This window comes from Megachile rotundata, chromosome 11 (assembly GCF_050947335.1).
Source record: "Megachile rotundata isolate GNS110a chromosome 11, iyMegRotu1, whole genome shotgun sequence".
Classification (NCBI taxonomy): Eukaryota; Metazoa; Arthropoda; class Insecta; order Hymenoptera; family Megachilidae; genus Megachile; species Megachile rotundata.
The window spans coordinates 14,687,557-14,706,285 of record NC_134993.1 but is presented as its reverse complement, the minus strand read 5'-3'; the positions used below and the strand labels follow the sequence as shown (position 1 = coordinate 14,706,285).

The window sequence follows — 18,729 nt, the reverse complement described above, 5'->3', positions numbered from 1 at the left end:
AGTATATTTTGTACAAACTAATCGATATTAAATTCCATTCTCAATCGTGCAAATATGATTTTGATTTATTTCTGTACTGTAATGTGCGTCACTAGTGCGTCACAATATTTAGCAGATTAAGCATGCTTGAGTGCCCTCAATCTTAATAATTTTTTACGGAGTGTCTGACCACAAACACCATTCACTGTGATCATCGTAACTTTTGCATTAAATTTTTTAAGAATCGAAATTCCCACAATTTCATGCGAATTTTTGTAGTGCAGGAATTCTTCGAGTCAATTAAATAGAAAAAATGTGAAGTAACTCCCCACGGATGCATCGAAAGCAATCTCCCGATAATTCGCTCTCGATTAACCTGCGATTACTTCCCTTTCGAGGAGATGAAGGGGCTTCGAACTCGCTTCAGCGGTTCAATTGGGTCAATGTAACCATATTTCAGTTTTTACGCTGCCCTCCGGTCATTAACGACAACGATACAGTTCCGATGACACTGTGACCCTGATTAATCGATTAACCTCCACGTGTGCTCTAGCTCCGACAAAACTGTCGAATTCGCAAGAGTTTTTCTCTCGAACGATAGCGTTACTATAAATCAATCGGTGAAAGGGGATAAGGTTAAATTTACGGTGCATGTTAATAAAAATCTACATGAACGTTCTCGAAGCTACGTGACTAAACCTACGGCATACGCAGTTTCATGCAAACGACAAACAACGAATACTCCGAACAAAAGTCTCGCTACGACCGGAAGAAGGCAGAGAAAATCAAGACTCAACGAAACAAAACCAGCAGGCAAAAATAAAGAGAAAAGAGACGGTGGAATAATCGTCGAAATAACCGCGGAGAGAAAGAAGGAAGAGAAAACTGAAAAAGAAGAAGAGATTCCGACCAGAGAACGAAACAAAACATGTCTGATGAATCTGTTGCCAGTCTGTTTACCTGCTGCACGTACCACTGCGTGGAATTCTGGTTCTTCCTATGGCTGGTCGGCTTGCACGGGGCGCAGAGCAACAAGGGCGCCAGCTTGTTCACCCCCTTGACGCTGGCCGACGCCGGGGGCGACGTTGGGCTCAGCCCATCATCCCCCAACACGGGCCACAGCATCCACGTGTCAATGTCCGCGGAACTTCCCCTTCGTCCGCTACTTCGATTCGGCCTGTGCAATTTTTTTTGTCATTTTTCATCATCGAGCTACTCCGGTTTTTATTCTCTACCTTCATCTTCAAATTTCGCGCCTAATTGTCTACAGAGTTTCGCGTCACATTCTTTAAGTTTGAATTTTCGCGCCAAATTCTCTATCTTGAAATTTTCGCGCTATATTCTCTAAATTTTCAAGCTAAATTATCTATCTCAAGGTTTTTCCGCAGAGTTATCTTCAAATTTTCAAGACAAATTGTCTACAGAGTTTCGCGTCACATTCTTTAAGTTTGAATTTTCGCGCCAAATACTCTATCTTGAAATTTTCGTGTTACATTCTCTATCTCTAAATTTTCAAGTTAAATTATTTATCTCAAGGTTTTTCCGCAGAGTTATCTTCAAATTTCAAGGCAAATTGTCTACAGAGTTTCGGCGCCGCATTCTTTAAGTTTGAATTTTCGCGCCAAATAGTCTATCTTTAAATTTTCACGCTACATTCTCTATCTCTAAATTTTCAAGCTAAATTATCCATCTCAAGGTTTTCCAGCAGAGTTATCTTCAAATTTTCAAGGCAAATTGTCTACAGAGTTTCGGCGCCGCATTCTTTAAGTTTGAATTTTCGCGCCAAATACTCTATCTTGAAATTTTCGCGCTACATTCTCTATCTCTAAATTTTCACACCAAATAATCCCTAAATTCTAGCGTCAAATTATCTCCAAATTTTCCACAGCAAACTATTTCGCGCCAAATTCGCTGCTTCAAATTTTCGCGCCAAAAAGAGATCTATAAAGCGAAAGATAAACGCAAGAAGATTCGGTAGAAAAGTTGACTTATCGTCGACTAAGTTTGGATTCACGGTATCGATGACGCGACGAAAACGTGCACCGTTATCGGAACCATCGACATTAAAAGTCCAACTTACGATCTCGAACGAAGGTCAAATAAAATACTCTTTCGCGTTTGCTGAAACTGCGTCTCGTGTTCTCAAGCTGCTCCGTTTTCGTGCTCGTAACGATAATTTGATAGCAAGCTTTAAATAGCTTGCAATTTTACTTGATATAGTACGATATTTAACTCGAAGGTATTTTTGCGATTAAAATCTTTTAATGAATTTCACTGAATTTTAAAATTACCAAATTATTATTCTATTACTGCTTTGAGATTACTTAAGATTAATTCTGTATTATTATCCAGTATTATTTGATTATGTTTATACATCACATGGGGGGCGAAAAGAGGAGCCCTCGAGGCGCGCAGTCACGTGACCCCCCCTGCGCGCGCAATTCAAATATCGCGTACAGTATGACACTCTGATTTCGTTAAAAAATATTTCTTTCACCTTTCAAACTATTTAACAAATATTTACTTCACCTCCCAAAGCATTTAACAAATATTTCTTTCACCTTTGAAAGTATTAAATATATTTAATAACCGATTTCTGCGAATCGAGCAAATGTTCACCCATGTTATCACAGTGCAAAGATCAAAGGTTAAAATCGATGTTCAGGTAGAACAGCATAAAGGTCGAAGGAATTTTCGTTAAAGAGGATGTCGTGTGAGGTGCGTAGGAGGAATCGCATTTCCGACCATTAGTCGAAACGCGAGCACTTGCTAGACTAACCCCGTGACTTTTCGCCTACTGTCGCAGGAAGACAGAGAATAAACGATCTTGCGGCGATTTATCATACCGATCCACGATGCATGACGGGCATTCTGTACGCGTTCACGATTTCCCACGTGCCGATTCGTTACGCAGCGGTAATACAATATCATCGCGAAAACGATCAAACTGATTCATCTTCGTGCAAGAACATTTATTATTACAACCTTCGCAAGCGTTTACTTCCAGCTGTGCAATCTTTGTATTCGATTATTCACCGTTACCAATTTTTTTATGAAAATTACTGTTGTGTTAAACTTTGGGGCATATAAGAGGCTTTTAACAAGGTTTTTTATTATGAATATGAATATTGTCATACTAGAATTAATGAAGAAAATGTGTAGTGACAATGTAAATGTATTAGTGTTGTGTAAAACTTTGGGACTATACAAGAGGCTTTTAACAAGGTTTTTTATTACGAATATGAATATTGTCATACTAGAATTAATAAAGAAAATGTGTAGTGACAACGTGAATATATTTAATAATTTGTATGTTCGATAGAATGTTCACAAATAAATGCATTTTCTATTCAAAAAATAAAAAACTGTTCATTATAGCAGATTTCATTATAATTAAAAATGAAGTAGACATAAATTGAAAGAAAAAAAAATAAAATCAAAAAGGAGACTCGATCCGCGAATCTGCAGATTATCAGTCTTTGACGCTACGCTCTGAGCCACTGGGTTCCTTGCTAAATTTTTATCACGAATTCCTTATGAAGGAATAAGATTTTCAATTCAAATGCAATTTCTTCGAAAAATCTTGAAAGAGGCTACTAACTTGAAATCTTGAAAGACGCTACTAACTTGAAATCTTGAAAGACGCTACTAACTTGAAATCTTGAAAGACTAAATAACTTATGAGTAATTAAATACTGGAAGTTTCAAGAAAATCTCCCTTGTCTCCTCAGAAAAGCGACAATAAAATCAAGTCGACCTTAAATCGTCGAAACGATGGAACGAAATGTCTACTCGATAAATGAGTCGATGCCCGTCGACGCCTCGTTTCGATAAAACGAACGCCCTGTCGCCGCTTGACACGAGACCTTAACTTTTCATTGTCAAAGAACGTTTGCTGCAAACTTTTTCCTTGATGAAATGTGGATCGTTTGCTGGTCTTTTATTTCGAGTTAAAGATTTCGAACAATGAAGATGGTACGACTTTTACTAGAAATAATTGCTTACTTTTTTATTCTCCTTGCAATGTTAGCACAATATCGAACATGATAATAAGAACAAGTACACACATCGAAATAAATCGCTAAGTTAATCTTTCAATTTGACAATGATGCTATTAAAAGAAATATTCTATATTAAACAAAATTTTCCTGTCCTAACTCTCGTTAATTAATGAAAACTTGCATGTCAACATTTTCAGATAATACACAGACCGTTAGAATTTTCCGCGAAGCATAATGAAACAAATTACAGACATTTTTGCCGCTACAAGAAACTTCCGCTTAACGCGAGCACGCTCGCGCAGCGTGTCTTTCGTAAACGAGACTGAAGGAATTAACGAGATTTACGCGATGCTGTTGTACACAGAGGCACGAATAACAGGCAAACGTTAACTGTATCGTCAGAAATATGAATACGACCGGAAGAGTTTATAACAGACGTCTGAAGAACCAAATCTGGACAATATCGATATTCCAGTCGAGAAGTCTGGCAGTAACTGGTACTGCTAGCGTCGGGATTATAGCGTTCTATAGGTTTGTCTTTACAGGGTGATTAAAAAAAGAAAGAAAGGAAAAAAGGAAGGAAAGCATTTTATCTTTCGGATGATTTGGTGAGGATGAGTAGGTGAAGAGATACAAAAATTTGAGGAGGAGCAAGGTTAGTAACTACTAGTTACTAGTTTGGGATAGAGCGACTGGTAGGAAGGACTGTATTTGGAGAAGATGGTAAGAGAGAAGAGGAACTTCTTTCCAAAATTGTCAGATACTTATATATTCACATTTCTACATCCCTAAATCTCTAAACCCTCACGTAGGTAAATTATAAAAATTCCTAAGTTCTCAAATTCCTATGATCCCCAAATGTCTATATTTCCAAATCTCTAGACCACCAAATACCTACATTTTCAACTCCCAACATACCCAAATTCTTGCGTTTCCAAATCTCTAGACCCCTAAATACCTACATTTCCAACTTCCTTACATTCCTAAATTCCTACCACCCCAAATCCCTACGTTCCCAAATTCCTACCACCCCAAATCCCTACGTTCCCAAATTCCTACGTCCCCAAATCCCTATGTCCCCAAATTCCTACGTTCCCAAATCCCTACGTCCCCAACTCTCTACGTCCCCAAATTCCTACGTTCCCAAATCCCTACGTCCCCAAATTCTTACCACCCCAAATTCCTACGTCCCCAAATCCCTACGTCCCCAAATCCCTACGTCCCCAACTCTCTACGTCCCCAAATTCCTACGTTCCCAAATCCCTACGTCCCCAAATTCTTACCATCCCAAATCCCTACGTCTCCAAATTCCTACGTCCTCAAATCCCTACGTCCCCAACTCCCTACGTCCCCAAATCCCTACGTCCCCAACTCCTTACATCCCTAAATCCCTACGTCCCCAAATTCCTACGTTCCCAAATTCCTACGTTCCCAAATCCCTACGTCCCCAACTCCCTACGTTCCCACAAATCCCTACGTCCCCAAATCCCTACGTCCCCAAATTCCTACCACCCCAAATCCCTACGTCCCCAACTCCCTACGTTCCCACAAATCCCTACGTCCCCAAATTCCTACCACCCGAAATCCCTACGTCCCCAAATTCCTACCACCCTAAATCCCTACGTCCCTAAATTCCTACCACCCCAAATCCCTACGTCCCCAAATCTCTAAACCCCCAACTCCCTACATCCCCAAATCTCTAAACCCCCAAATCCCCAAACCCCTAAACCTCCAACTCCCCACATCCCCAAATCCCTAAACCCCCAAATTCCAATATCCTCCAAATCCCCAGACTTCCACCATTCCGCCATCCCATAAACTTCGCCATTGGAAAGCATGAGAATAACAGACTGCTCGAGAAACGCAGACAATTCGAGCGCACGCATTATGCAATACGGTTATATTGTCCATAAAGAGAGGTGGATCGGTCCGTGGCAGGAAATGTACTTTAAGCGCATTTCAGCCTGGCATGAATCATTTGGCGACTAAAATGACTCGGCTGTTACGTTATTTTCTTATTCGAGAGGTGGACGGAACAATGCACGCTCCGGATACTTCGATGCGATTCCTCTGACTCTTTACTGTGTAATTTATGAGTGCGTCACTTTAATGTTTACAAACAGGAATCTGATAGAGATTTTATTTCTATCTTCAGATCGCAAGCTTCAGATCAATTCAGATGGCAAGCTCAAACTTAAATTTCAATCTTCAAATGTTAGATTCAAGATTTTTCACTAAAAATTTCAACTAAGAATTTGATTAAGGTTTGTCAACTAAGGATTTGATTAAGATTTGTCAGTAAAAATTTCAATTAAGGATTTGATTAAGATTTCTCACTAAAAATTTCAACTAAGGATTTGATTAAGATTTCTCACTAAAAATTTCAACTAAGAATTTGATTAAGATTTGTCAACTAAGGATTTGATTAAGATTTGTCAGTAAAAATTTCAACTAAGGATTTGATTAAGATTTCTCACTAAAAATTTCAACTAAGGATTTGAATAAGATTTCTCACTAAAAATTTCAACTAAGAATTTGATTAAGATTTGTCAACTAAGGATTTGATTAAGATTTGTCAGTAAAAATTTCAACTAAGGATTTGATTAAGATTTCTCACTAAAAATTTCAACTAAGGATTTGAATAAGATTTCTCACTAAAAATTTCAACTAAGAATTTGATTAAGATTTGTCAACTAAGGATTTGATTAAGATTTCTCACTAAAAATTTCAACTAAGAATTTGATTAAGATTTCTCACTAAAAATTTCAACTAAGAATTTGAATAAGATTTCTCACTAAAAATTTCAACTAAGAATTTGATTAAGATTTCTCACTAAAAATTTCAACTAAGAATTTGATTAAGATTTCTCACTAAAAATTTCAACTAAAAATTTGACTAAAATTTGTCACGTTTGAACCATCACAAGGGTTAAATCTATATTATATAAAATTGAAAACTAATGGCGATGCACGGTTTCAATTGCCGACGACGAAATTAATCGAAGCTATTGCACACGGAACGGTTGTGTACAAACAATTCTGTTAACGCCGTCTCGACGTATTAACACCGTGACCTCGTATCACATGCATCGAACAAGGTTGATCGGAGATCTACTCTCACGAGTCTCCAAAACGATTTAACAAACATTTCAGCCTCAAATTTTCCACAGAAAATTCTGTAAAAGCTCTTGGCTCATTCTCTGCCCTCTCAGGTGTCAATCGCACTCAAAATTGCAGAACGCTTGCGCGCAGCGTCAGATCAATCGCGTCTACAAATTCCACGTTGCATACGTTTCGGTCTCGTAACTGTCTATTTCTGTGTGTTACGTCCTGCTGGAATCGACGTTCAATTTCTGACGAGACAATTGCCTGACCAAGTATCGAGCGAACGTTAGTCATACGGTACGCGGAACAGTGCACGTGGAAAGGTGCATGTGCTTTCGTTCCTAGAAACGCCTTTATTAGGTTAGGTACACGTGCAACGATAAAAGTGTTCTTTATCTAAACCGGCGTGGGAAATATAAACGCATTCCAAGTTTAGTTATGTTCGGAAGAATTGTGAGCAAATATTTTATTAATTAAAATTTGCCTATCTGAGGAGTTAGGACGATAAAGGTTGATAACGCGATGATATGTCAGCGGGTTGCGATAAAGGCGTCATTTGCAAGGCGCCAATACTCGTGGGAATCGTTTTCCACGAGAGAAATCATATTCTCGCTTGAAACTGTTTACTTGCAGTGACCTTAAGATATTTATCGCGTAATCTACTTCATAATCGAGGGAAAGATATCGATTAATCGATACTGGAAATTTTTTACTTTCAAACTCACTGCGACAAACGGAGCAACTTAAGTCAAACGATTCTCTCACTGTTATTGTAATTGATATAAATTAAAATCATTCTATCAAATCATTTTGATAGGAGTAGCTCGATTAAACCCAGGACTCTTACCTTTCAAGCTACAATTTAGAGTCCAAGATATTCTACGGACGTTCGATGCACGATCGAACCAGTATTCTTTAGAAGCACCTGCCCTTTCGAAATTTAAGCGAGATGCACGCACACAGACACGCGCGGAGACGAACAATGTGTGGCAGACGGGAGCACAGGTGGTCGGCGAGGAACACGAGAAGAAACACGCGACACCGTGGATCGAGGTAAACGCGGTCCGCGAACCGTGCACCTCGCCATCCCGACTACGACTGACTCCGAAACGAACACGCGTTCGCCCGAGCCGGCCGAATACGACCGAACTGACCACGCGCTTACGTCGGCAGTTGTCGTCAACATTATCACTCGCGTATGCACCCTCGATACGGACGCACGTACTTTATCTCCCTGCCTCGTCAAAATTTCTCTACGAGTCAAAGACGCAATTGCGAAATGTTGCAAGGTATTTGCGGAGAAATTATACTTGTTAGAAAGTTGCGGGGTATTTGCGAACAAATTGTACTTATTAAAAAGTTGCAGTGTATTTGCAAACAAAATGTACTTATTAAAAAGTTGCAGTGTATTTGCAAACAAAATGTACTTGTTAGAAAGTTGCATTGCACTTGCATAATAGTTATGAACAATGACATTGTAACATTAAGTAATTTATAGGTAATGTTCAATTGTTTTTTCTGTATAAAGTAAATGATGTTTGATGAAACTAAGTAGATGCATTTTTAAATTTAATTTATTTTTGAGTGGACTAAAGTTTCTGCCTAAAGTGAATGATGTTTGATGAAACTAAATAAATGCATTTCTAAATTTAATTTATTTTTGAATGGACTAAAGTTTCTGCCTAAAGTGAATGATGTTTGATGAAACTAAGTAGATGCACTTTTAAATTTAATTTATTTTTGAATGGACTAAAGTTTCTGTCTAAAGTGAATGATGTTTGATGAAACTAAGTAGATGCATTTTTAAATTTAATTTATTTTTGAGTGGACTAAAGTTTCTGCCTAAAGTGAATGATGTTTGATGAAACTAAGTAGATGCATTTTTAAATTTAATTTATTTTTGAGTGGACTAAAGTTTCTGTCTAAAGTAAATGATGTTTGATGAAACTAAATAAATGCATTTCTAAATTTGATTTATTTTTGAATGCACTAAATAAATTCCTAAAGTGTCGAACTAAATTGTTTTTTTTTTAATTTATTGATCTCAGAGATAGCTGACATTGCACTAGCTGTAATATCAATTTAGAATTTCAACATAGTAACACAAACAATTTTACTGTCTAAGTAAACTGAATATAATTAAATATACTAAAGTATTGTTGAAGATCAGTATGACTAAAAAATTCAAACTTGAGAGGTAAACTAATGCACTGATCTTAACAGTATGAACTTTAATTTTGATGTTAATAATTTCAAACAAAATTTGATTAATAAAACAAGTCCCAGGTTCTGGTTCCAGTAGCTACGTGGTTGACTTCAGTGACACAGATAAAGTCAACGAATGACATTACCATCGGGAGTCTCGCTCGATCGATAAATTCGATCTCTCTAGAAACGATATTTTATTCCGAACAATCGATTACGACATTATCTAACGATCTCGTGGAAAAACAACAGGTTTGAAGTGGAGCAGTCGATCGAAAATACCAGTCACGATTTATAATCGATATCAGAAAAAGTGAAATCGTAACGTTTGCGTCGATAAGACAATTTTAAATGCGAGACAATTGTAGAGGAATGTATGAATAATAAAATGATTAAAGAATTTTTCAATGAGTTGATTGAAGAAATTTTGAATGAGTTGCTTTAAGAATTATTGAATGAGTTGATTAAATAATTTTTGAATGAATTAAGGATTTTTGAATGAATTAAAAATTTTGTATTGAATTAAGGATTTATATTGGTGAAGTATGTAGAGTTTCCTGAGATGGATTGAAAAGTTTCCTAAAGGAAAACAGCTCGATTACCGCAATTTGAACCAAACAAGGAAACCGCTTAGCTCCGGGCATTATGCTAGATTTTTCAGCGAAGCGCATCGCGTGCCGATAATGCCATAATCATCGCTGGGCATTACAGTGGGCACACAAGAATTCCCGTCCCCTTCGAACCGTTTCGTTCACGCTTTCTAGAATCCTGAAAATCCTGTCACCCGTGATTACTCGGGTAATCAGGACACGTTATCTATGCAAATTCCGCAAAGGATACCTCTCTCGATCCGCTAAATTGATCTGAATTCGGTCCAGTTTTGTAATTTTTGCGAAATATTAGAAAGTGTCAGTCGTGAAAGGGAAGAAATTTCGCCAGGGTAAAACGTAAAACGCTGAAATTACGACAGACACGTTTCAGAGGCACCCTCGAGCAAACCAGCTACTCCAACGCGAAGATGTTTGCTCGTCTTTCCCCTGTGCGTTCCGTGTAAAAGCGTTCTGAGTCATCAAATTCGCCCTTGCGAGGGGCGACAATGAGCAAGGGTGAATATACCTCCGTACACCATGAAATCGTTAACATTTTTACGTTGTTACACGAACCAGTTGCGCAAGCCACTTTCTTTTCGACCCCTGTCTAAGCCTTTCGCTAAACTGACCTCGGTGGAACTAAGTCGTCACGGTAGGTTTTCGATCGCCAAACAAGGACCATGTATTTAATCCTCTATTACTTTTATCAAAACCTTACAGAAGTTGTCACGGTAAGTTTTGGATGGGCAAAAAATCAAGGACCATTTATTTAACATTAAACCTACCGGCATGTAATGTGTATTTAATTAGAAATTAAAAATGAAGTTAAAAAATAAATAAACAAACGATGAAACATAAATTAGTACATACATTTATTCTTTATCTTGATGAAAATCAACTCTGGTTTCAAGGAATGTATTTTAACAAAATGTGTACCTTATAATGATAAACTTGTGGAGTCATTTGACTAGTTTGGTAGTTTTAGTATTAATCCTCTACTATCTTCATCAAGCTTGTAGAAGTTGTCACAGTGCTAAGTTTTCGATCGAGAAAAAATCAAGAACCATATATTTAATCCTCTATTACTTTTATCAAAACCTTACAAAAATTGTCAAGATACTAAGTTTTCGATCGACAAAAAATCAAGGACCATTTATTTAATCCTTTATTACCTTCATCAACCTTATAGAAGTTGTTACAGTACTAAATTTTCAATCGAGAAAAAATCAAGAACCATATACATATTTAATTCTCTATTACTTCTATCGTCAACCTTACAGAAGTTGTCAAGGTACTAAGCTTTCAATCACCAAAAAATCAAGGACCACATATTTAATCCCCTACCTTCATCATCAACCTCACACAATTACTTTTACAACAGAATCGAACGTTCTAAAAAACTAAAAGAGACATTCTATCTTATTCGTTTAGACGACAACTAACACCGAGCTATCGAATCTCCTTTCAACCCACGCGAATCGATAAACAATTGCAGCGGCCAGTATTACTCGTTATCAGCCTGTGACGTACTAGATGCAACGATGACGTACTCGTACTCGTCTGCACCTACGTCACTACGTTCGATCCGCGTAATCTATAGAACAAACATCATGCTCCGAGAATACTCGCTTTATGCAAGCTGCCATTTAACCTCTTGCCCTATGATTTATCAGGTGCGTCACCTATGAAAGGTGCTTCAGAACTAATTACTCACAACTACGGTACTAAAACAGACAAGGAAAGTTATGCCAGTTTTTACGCAAGCGACTATGCAAATTATTGGACTTTAACTTCAAATTGCAGTGTATTAAAAATCCTGGAAAAACACAGCTGACGTAGAGTGCGTTGTGGGTGCGTCACGAATATGTCATAGATGCGTCACGAATGTGTCATGAGTGAAATATAGGTGCGTCACGAGTATGTCATTGGTGCGTCGCGAATGCGTCATGAGTGTAATATAGGTGCGTCACGAGTGTGATATAGGTGCGTCGCGAGTGCGTCACAGCTATCATATGGGAACATCACGAGTATGCCATGGGTGCGTCACGAGTGCGTCACAGGTATGCTATGGGTGCGTCACATGTATGCCATGGGTGCGTCACAGGTATGCCATGGGTGCGTCACGAGTGCGTTCTGGATATTTTCATGGGTGCGTCGCGAGTGCGTCACAAGTGCGTCATGAATATATCATGGATGCGTCGCAAGTGCGTCGTAAATATTATCGTGGGTGCGTCGCTAGTGCGTCACAAGTAAGTCATGGGTGCGTCACAAGTGCGTCATAAATAGATTATGGGTGCGTCGCGAGTGCGTCACAAGTAAGTCATGGATGCGTCACGAGTGCGTCACGAATATATCATAGGTGCGTCGCGAGTGCGTCACAAGTAAGTCATGGGTGCGTCACGAGTGCGTCACGAATATATCATGGGTGCGTCGCGAGTACGTCATGAATATATCATGGGTGCGTCGCGAGTGCGTCACAAGTAAGTCATGGGTGCGTCACGAATATATCATGGGTGTGTCGCGAGTGCGTCACAAGTAGTCATGGGTGCGCCACAAGTGCGTCATGAATATTACCGTGGGTGCGTCGCGAGTGCGTCATGAATATATCATGGGTGCATCGCGAGTGCGTCACAAGTGGTCATGGGTGCGTCACAAGTGCGTCATGAATATTATCGTGGGTGCGTCGCGAGTGCGTCATGAATATATCATGGGTGCGTCACGAGTGCGTCATGAATATTATCGTGGGTGCGTCGCGAGTGCGTCAAGAGTATATTATGAATGCGTCACAAGTGCGTCAAGAGTCAAACTCATCAAAATAGTCCAAAAAATTAATTATACCGCAATAAAATAGAACTTCCATATTTCTAATGTCATCATACGAATCGAAAATGAAAGAATCTCGAAATAAACCTTAATAGTCCTCGAACCTTAATTCGATTAAATAAAAAAAGTCGTAATTGAAGTCTCGAAATGTCAAACGAGAAAGATAGGGTATCCAAGAGCGGGTAGATTCGTTACTTGAGAAGCGTCTATAACGCCATTTGAAACGTGAAAATTCGCGTTTCTCGGCAATTTCTACGCGTCGCGATTACGCATAGGTGACTCGGTGAATTTCACGATGTTCCGTTTCCACTCGTACGATTCGTAAAACAGTAAATCTTGTTAGCGCGTGCAGCTAGTGCTCTCCGACGAGCGGACCACTCGTGTCTGCACACGAGAGCACGAGGGAGAGACGGAAAATCGATAGCGAGACTCTAACCCCCGGATCAGCGGGAAACGACCCCTCGCTGGAAACGTTCTGACTCGAAATATCCTCCGATTTCAATCTCCTCTTCTTTACCCAATTATACCTGACAATTTTCAAACTGCTTCTCTTTTACAATCAATCTCACATGAATTTTCATCTTTTTCAGAATCGTTAAAAATGTAAAATAATTAACTACTGTTAAGAGGAAGATCAAAACGTTCGAACGAGCAAAAGTCTAACGGTGAAACGTATCTGAACAACAACCTCGTTATTCATAGCCTCGCCTCCTTTTGGACCGGACAGCTAGCCGGTCGTTTACATTCGTCTGCGAATACGCAAATCGACGAGATAAAATGTTAGCCCTAGGCTCTGTTCGTTAACCTCTCCAACTTGTCCACATTTTTAACGGTTTCCTAAAATTCTCATCTCCACGAAACGTTACGATATTCATTTGAAAACGAGTAATTTTATAATTTGGAAGTAAACTATCGAACTATCTGAACTCGCTCAGGAATGCGATACGAATCTAAACGAGAACAAGTGGCGAAAATAAGCCAGCTCGCAATTTAGATCCTGGTCGGTCGTGTCGTCGGTCGCGAAAGCTTTTCTCCACTTTCACACGAGCGTCGAGAAACACGTGTTTACCAGCGATGGTCAGTGCCCATAGATCCCGTTCGCCGGAGCGAAACAGGAAACCAATTGAAAAAAACAATTATCGCTCTGTCGATTTCGAGTAGTCGAATTGCAGTACGGTAAACCTTGAAGCCCAGACCCCACGTGGGAGGAATGACTCACGAGACGTGTCCCACGCGTGACCCACAAGCACGTTTTCACGAAATCTTCCACGGAGACTCGAAGAAAAATCATTTTGAAAAACCTCTTCGAGTAGGTGAAAAATAATCGAATTGCGAAATTGCGTGAATCGAAAGAGAAAGCTATTTGCATCTGGTAACGCAATTTTCTGGTAACAACGGGTAACGAAGCGTTCCTTTGTCGCGGTTGAGTTGCAGTTAATACCCGTGAGACGGCCTACCAAGTTCCGCGAAATATCGAGACTTAATGACCGTAATCGAATGCTGCCCATTTGTACAAACGTTTACGCCGATAGCAATTTCGCAACGCCGATAAAGTGACACTTGTCTTCATTTTTGTTAACCAAAAATTAGTCGAAGGTTCTAGACTCTCTGAACTATTCAGGGCAATAACTGATACCTAGAAGCATTATTGAACCTCTGACTTATATTATTGTGATGTGTATTACACTTCTGATATATTAGTTTGGAGCACTAATTATAATTTGCAAGGATCACTAAATTCAAAATATATTTCCCTCATTTGTCTAAAACCCTTGCTCTACAATACTGTGTCGCACTCATGACGCACACTGGTGGAACAATGACGCACACTCTGGTGGGACTAATGACGCACACCAGTGGGATCCATGACGCACAGTTCCAATATGCTAAACTCCCATTTTTATTGCAACCGAATTTTGCATTCAATGTACCTAACAATGTACCTAACAATATACCTAAGTCCCAGTCACATAAGAATAGTCAGCCATGTGACGCAATTGTCCATAAAATTGTAGGTTAAGGGGTTAACACAGCAGCAATAAGGTACGACTGACGCAATAGTCGAAAGAAATCATAGGTTAAGGTTAACAGAGATGGACACAGCTGTTTTATAATCGAGATAAGTTTTCCGAGAGTCGATGTTTTTCGTACAATCATCGGTGCTCAAACACTTGCACCGTTCCTTTCAATATTGACATTACTCGAGGAGAGCCAGTGAACGTACATGGAAAACACGCGTGTGGATGCTCCAGTTACAACGCGCTCTTCGCACGAATCAATCTTCTCACGGCGTCGGTTCGATCGTGAGAAAGGCGGATGTCCATTCAGAATTCAGTGCGAAAATCTTTCTCTGCTTTCCTCTTCCCTCGCGACGGATGGAAACGTGAAAGTAACGTGGACCACGTGGTCAAGCTCTCACGTTTTCAAAATTGAAATGGATCGAAAGGCTTATTCATAGTTGGACTCTCTTTACAAATTTACTTTGTCAACTACAGGTTTCTCTTTACAAATAATTTCGAGATTAATTGTATCGGAGAGGAGTTACAGAGACTCAAGTGACGAGAGAGGAAACTATAGGCTTATTTCGGAGACAGATTGCGTATTCGATTGGCTCAATTCGCCGATTTTCTCGCCTTGAGATAACTGGAAGTAACAGTACCCGTGGCATTGGCACGGCTATCTATCGAACGTGCCGGATCGACTTATCGTTCGAGTTTCTTACTAAAGTCCTTGTTCAGTTTCGTTCCGAAGACGCCTTCAAGGAGTGTCTAAACTAATCTCCGAATATATCTTTCTAGGCGCGGAGAACCGTTACCTCCTCGAAAATGTCGACAATGTAACAAAGCGACATAATTTAAATCAAGTCGATCTAATTTCAACTTCCAACAATTCGGAATGTAATAATAATTAATGATATTATAATATAATATATAAATATTAATGATATTATACGAGAAAATACAGATATGTTACAGAAAAATGACAAAATATTACAAATAAATTACTGGTAAATGCGCAGACTTTTGTCGGCCGCCATGTTTGTTCACTGTGCGCATGCGCACTACGAAGTACCGCCAAAATCACACCTGACCCCAGATTAATTTAGCTTGGACATTTAAAATTGATTCTCTATCTCTAGAATGTCGAATACTTCGTCTATTATAACCTCTTGTATCTACTCTTCACGTGTTTATTTCATAAATAATATAAAAAGAAATTGTTCCGAAATTTCGAGACACCGTGTATGAAATAGTACGCGTTCGTTGTACACGAAGAGCCCGCGCTTCTTTCTCGCCTCCTGCATTCCGCGACGCGCCTCGTTAGACTTGACACGTATTACTTTACATTCTCATAAGCGTTATACCTTGCCTTTCTCATAGAACCGACAGCACGCGAGATCGTGGAGGAATCGGGAGCTCGGACAGCTCGCGATCGAGGAGTTTCCAATCGAGGAAAAAAGAGAACTTTCCAAACGAACCGACTACGGACTAACCAACTTTCGAACTCCGAAACCCCGGATTTTCCAACGAAAACTCGACCACGCGTGCCTTGCGCGTCACATAAGAATTCTAATTCGAATACAAAGTGGTTGATGCAAAAAAGGATGCTTCGCCAACATAAACAGAACGGCGTCCCTCGATAGTAAGCATACCTTCGCGTGCGCAAGTTTCATTGACTCTCGAGTTATTGAACGTGTCTCGTCGGGCCTACAAGTCAGTCCTATTACGATTGCGTTCACGCGTCCGAATACAAAGGTCAACGAGATCCGTACGATTCTCGAATAAAATACAAGAATTAGAAATAAGGGTTAGGTAGTCACGCGGCGTCGCATAATTTTTTATCAAGCCTTCGACGAAAATCGTATTCCACTCTCGTTTCGTTTCTGTCCTCTAACCGGTTCGCGAACCGAGGAAAAAGGATTCGTGATGTTTCCTTGTCAACGCGACGCGAGAAAATTACTTTTGCCCGACGCGAATGAATGTCCAGCGACCGCGTCGTCACGTGGTCCCTGTACCACGTGACACGTACGAGTTATTAGCAATTAACAACCAGCTACGAATTGTCTTTTAGTACTTTTGATTTATAGCTGTCTTTCATAACGCGCGAAAATTGCCGATCAGTGTCGAGTATGAAAATGAATTATGATCGCAAGGCCCGATTAAATTCGTGCGTCGAAAGCTTCGAATTCGAGCGCAACTCGTGCTTAGAATGCTACGGGGTCCGATTAGTCAACGTCGGTTAACCGACTGTCAAAAGGTCGAGTTCGACGCGTACAAGGTGAATCGCGATCGAGCCATTACTGCCATTGTACGATTTTCGTGATTCTACGCTGTTACGTACGATGTATGTACCTTCGCGTGTTACATAAAAATTATAACACGGTTTATTCGATCCTGACGATTTCATAATTCGCTACGCGATCGATTCGCTTCACCGTCGACGCGAAAGTGAAATACATATACAGTCGGTGCAACGTAGGCTTCTTTCGGTTAAGAATAAGCGTACGAGAGGTATGCTTCGGTATTGGGAAAACCGAGGGAGAATCTAGAAGCCTAGGGAAATCTCGACCTAGGCAATAAAGGAAGCCTACGTTGTACGCGATCGACGCTAGTTTATAGTAATATTCTGACCATCGGGAATATCGTTTCCTTCGTGCGGTGTGTGTTACAATAGAGAAAGGGCTTTCGAATCCACGCACCATTATTTCCGCACGACAGAGCCTGTCAACCTGCGAGCCTCGTTGCCCGCGTTACGGACACGAAACGTACGCGAAACGGACAGAGAAACGAAACGAGAGAGGGCAATAAAAAAGAGAAAGGTATGATAATTACCAAGGAGTCGTCCCCATTGTCAGCGCTCATAGCCCACCGCTAGCGCGAGGGAATTCGAGAACGTCGTCGTGGCCGTCGTCTTCGGTCCTCTTCGCCGCCCTTCCGGTAAAATAACCTTGCGCTCGTCATTCTGCGGTTAATCCTAAATCCGCAGGACATTCGAAGGACTCGTTAACGGATACCAGTGGCAGCGCCTCGCACCTGTCATCTGGCATTGCAACAACGCGACGCGGTTCCGTAGTACGATGTTTTAATGTGTAGAAGGATCGAGAGGAGAAGGGACGCGATCGAGAAAGGGTGCAAGCGGGACAGAGACGGGAACAGAGAGAGAGGACACTGACACACGAAACGTCAACGACACTACCACGCCGCCTCGTATTTTACAAGTTCTCACGAAACTTTTCAATTACGCCACGAACACGCGTCCTGCACTTTACACCGCCGCTCGAGTTTCGACACGACGCGTTATTTCGCGACTCGCCGAACGGTCAAGAAGGACGAAACAATAAACTTTACCGCACCAAACAAACTAAACTCCGTACGAGCTCACGGGCAGGCGCAAACTTCCAGCGGCACTCGAGTCGACGACTCGCCGATGCTTTCCCTTCCATCGCGTCACTTCCCCCACCAGTGAACGCGTTGTACGAACGTCGGATACAAACGATACATTTACATTTCAATTAGCGCGTTTCGCGTTATGTTATTTGCATTATCGTTTCGACCTTATCGAGGACCGATCGTTATCGCGACACACGATTTCATACGCGACGTAAAACTTTGAAAATTACTGCGAATAAACGGCACTGCACGCGCACAGGATTCCCGCTACCGACGCCATCTTGCCGTTTGACCTGCGCGCGCATCTGGGCCATAGTGCGCCAAATTCAAACCGCGAGTTTACCTAACTTGTAAAGACGACATAAACTAACGTGTCTGTTATTTACTAACAATTACTGCTCCGTTCATGCAAATAGAAACGATATATACTGATATCCCATAATTTCATATTTCCGCAATATTCGATAAGAACAAGTACAATGCGGTTAACACAAGGTGATGCACATTTACGAAACTTTACACAAGTATAATAAGGACAAATGACAAGGCAGGATCGTACTATGGATAAAGGTATAACGACGTGAAAAAATCAACAAATCTTAGGATCGGTTTTATCGTGAAGGACGAAATAAAAAAA

The 18,729-nt window shown here is 40.3% G+C and overlaps 1 protein-coding gene across 3 annotated transcripts in view; it reads right to left on the bottom strand.

The window, feature by feature from the left end:
• Rgl (Ral guanine nucleotide dissociation stimulator-like) overlaps positions 1-18,542 on the bottom strand; it is a 31,527-nt gene extending 12,985 nt beyond the window's left edge. Inside the window, exons 1-2 of one of the 3 annotated variants that reach the window (XM_003699937.3) lie at positions 17,535-18,542; positions 940-1,156 (exon numbers count right to left, since the gene is read on the bottom strand). In XM_003699937.3, coding sequence (XP_003699985.1) covers positions 940-1,156; positions 17,535-17,551 — 234 coding nt within the window. In that variant the 5' untranslated portion in view covers positions 17,552-18,542. Of the gene's footprint in view, positions 1-939; positions 1,157-7,931; positions 8,216-17,534 lie in introns of those variants that run through there. The other 2 variants (XM_076537213.1, XM_076537214.1) reach the window with 2 other exon arrangements.
• Between the last annotated feature and the right edge of the window lie 187 nt (positions 18,543-18,729).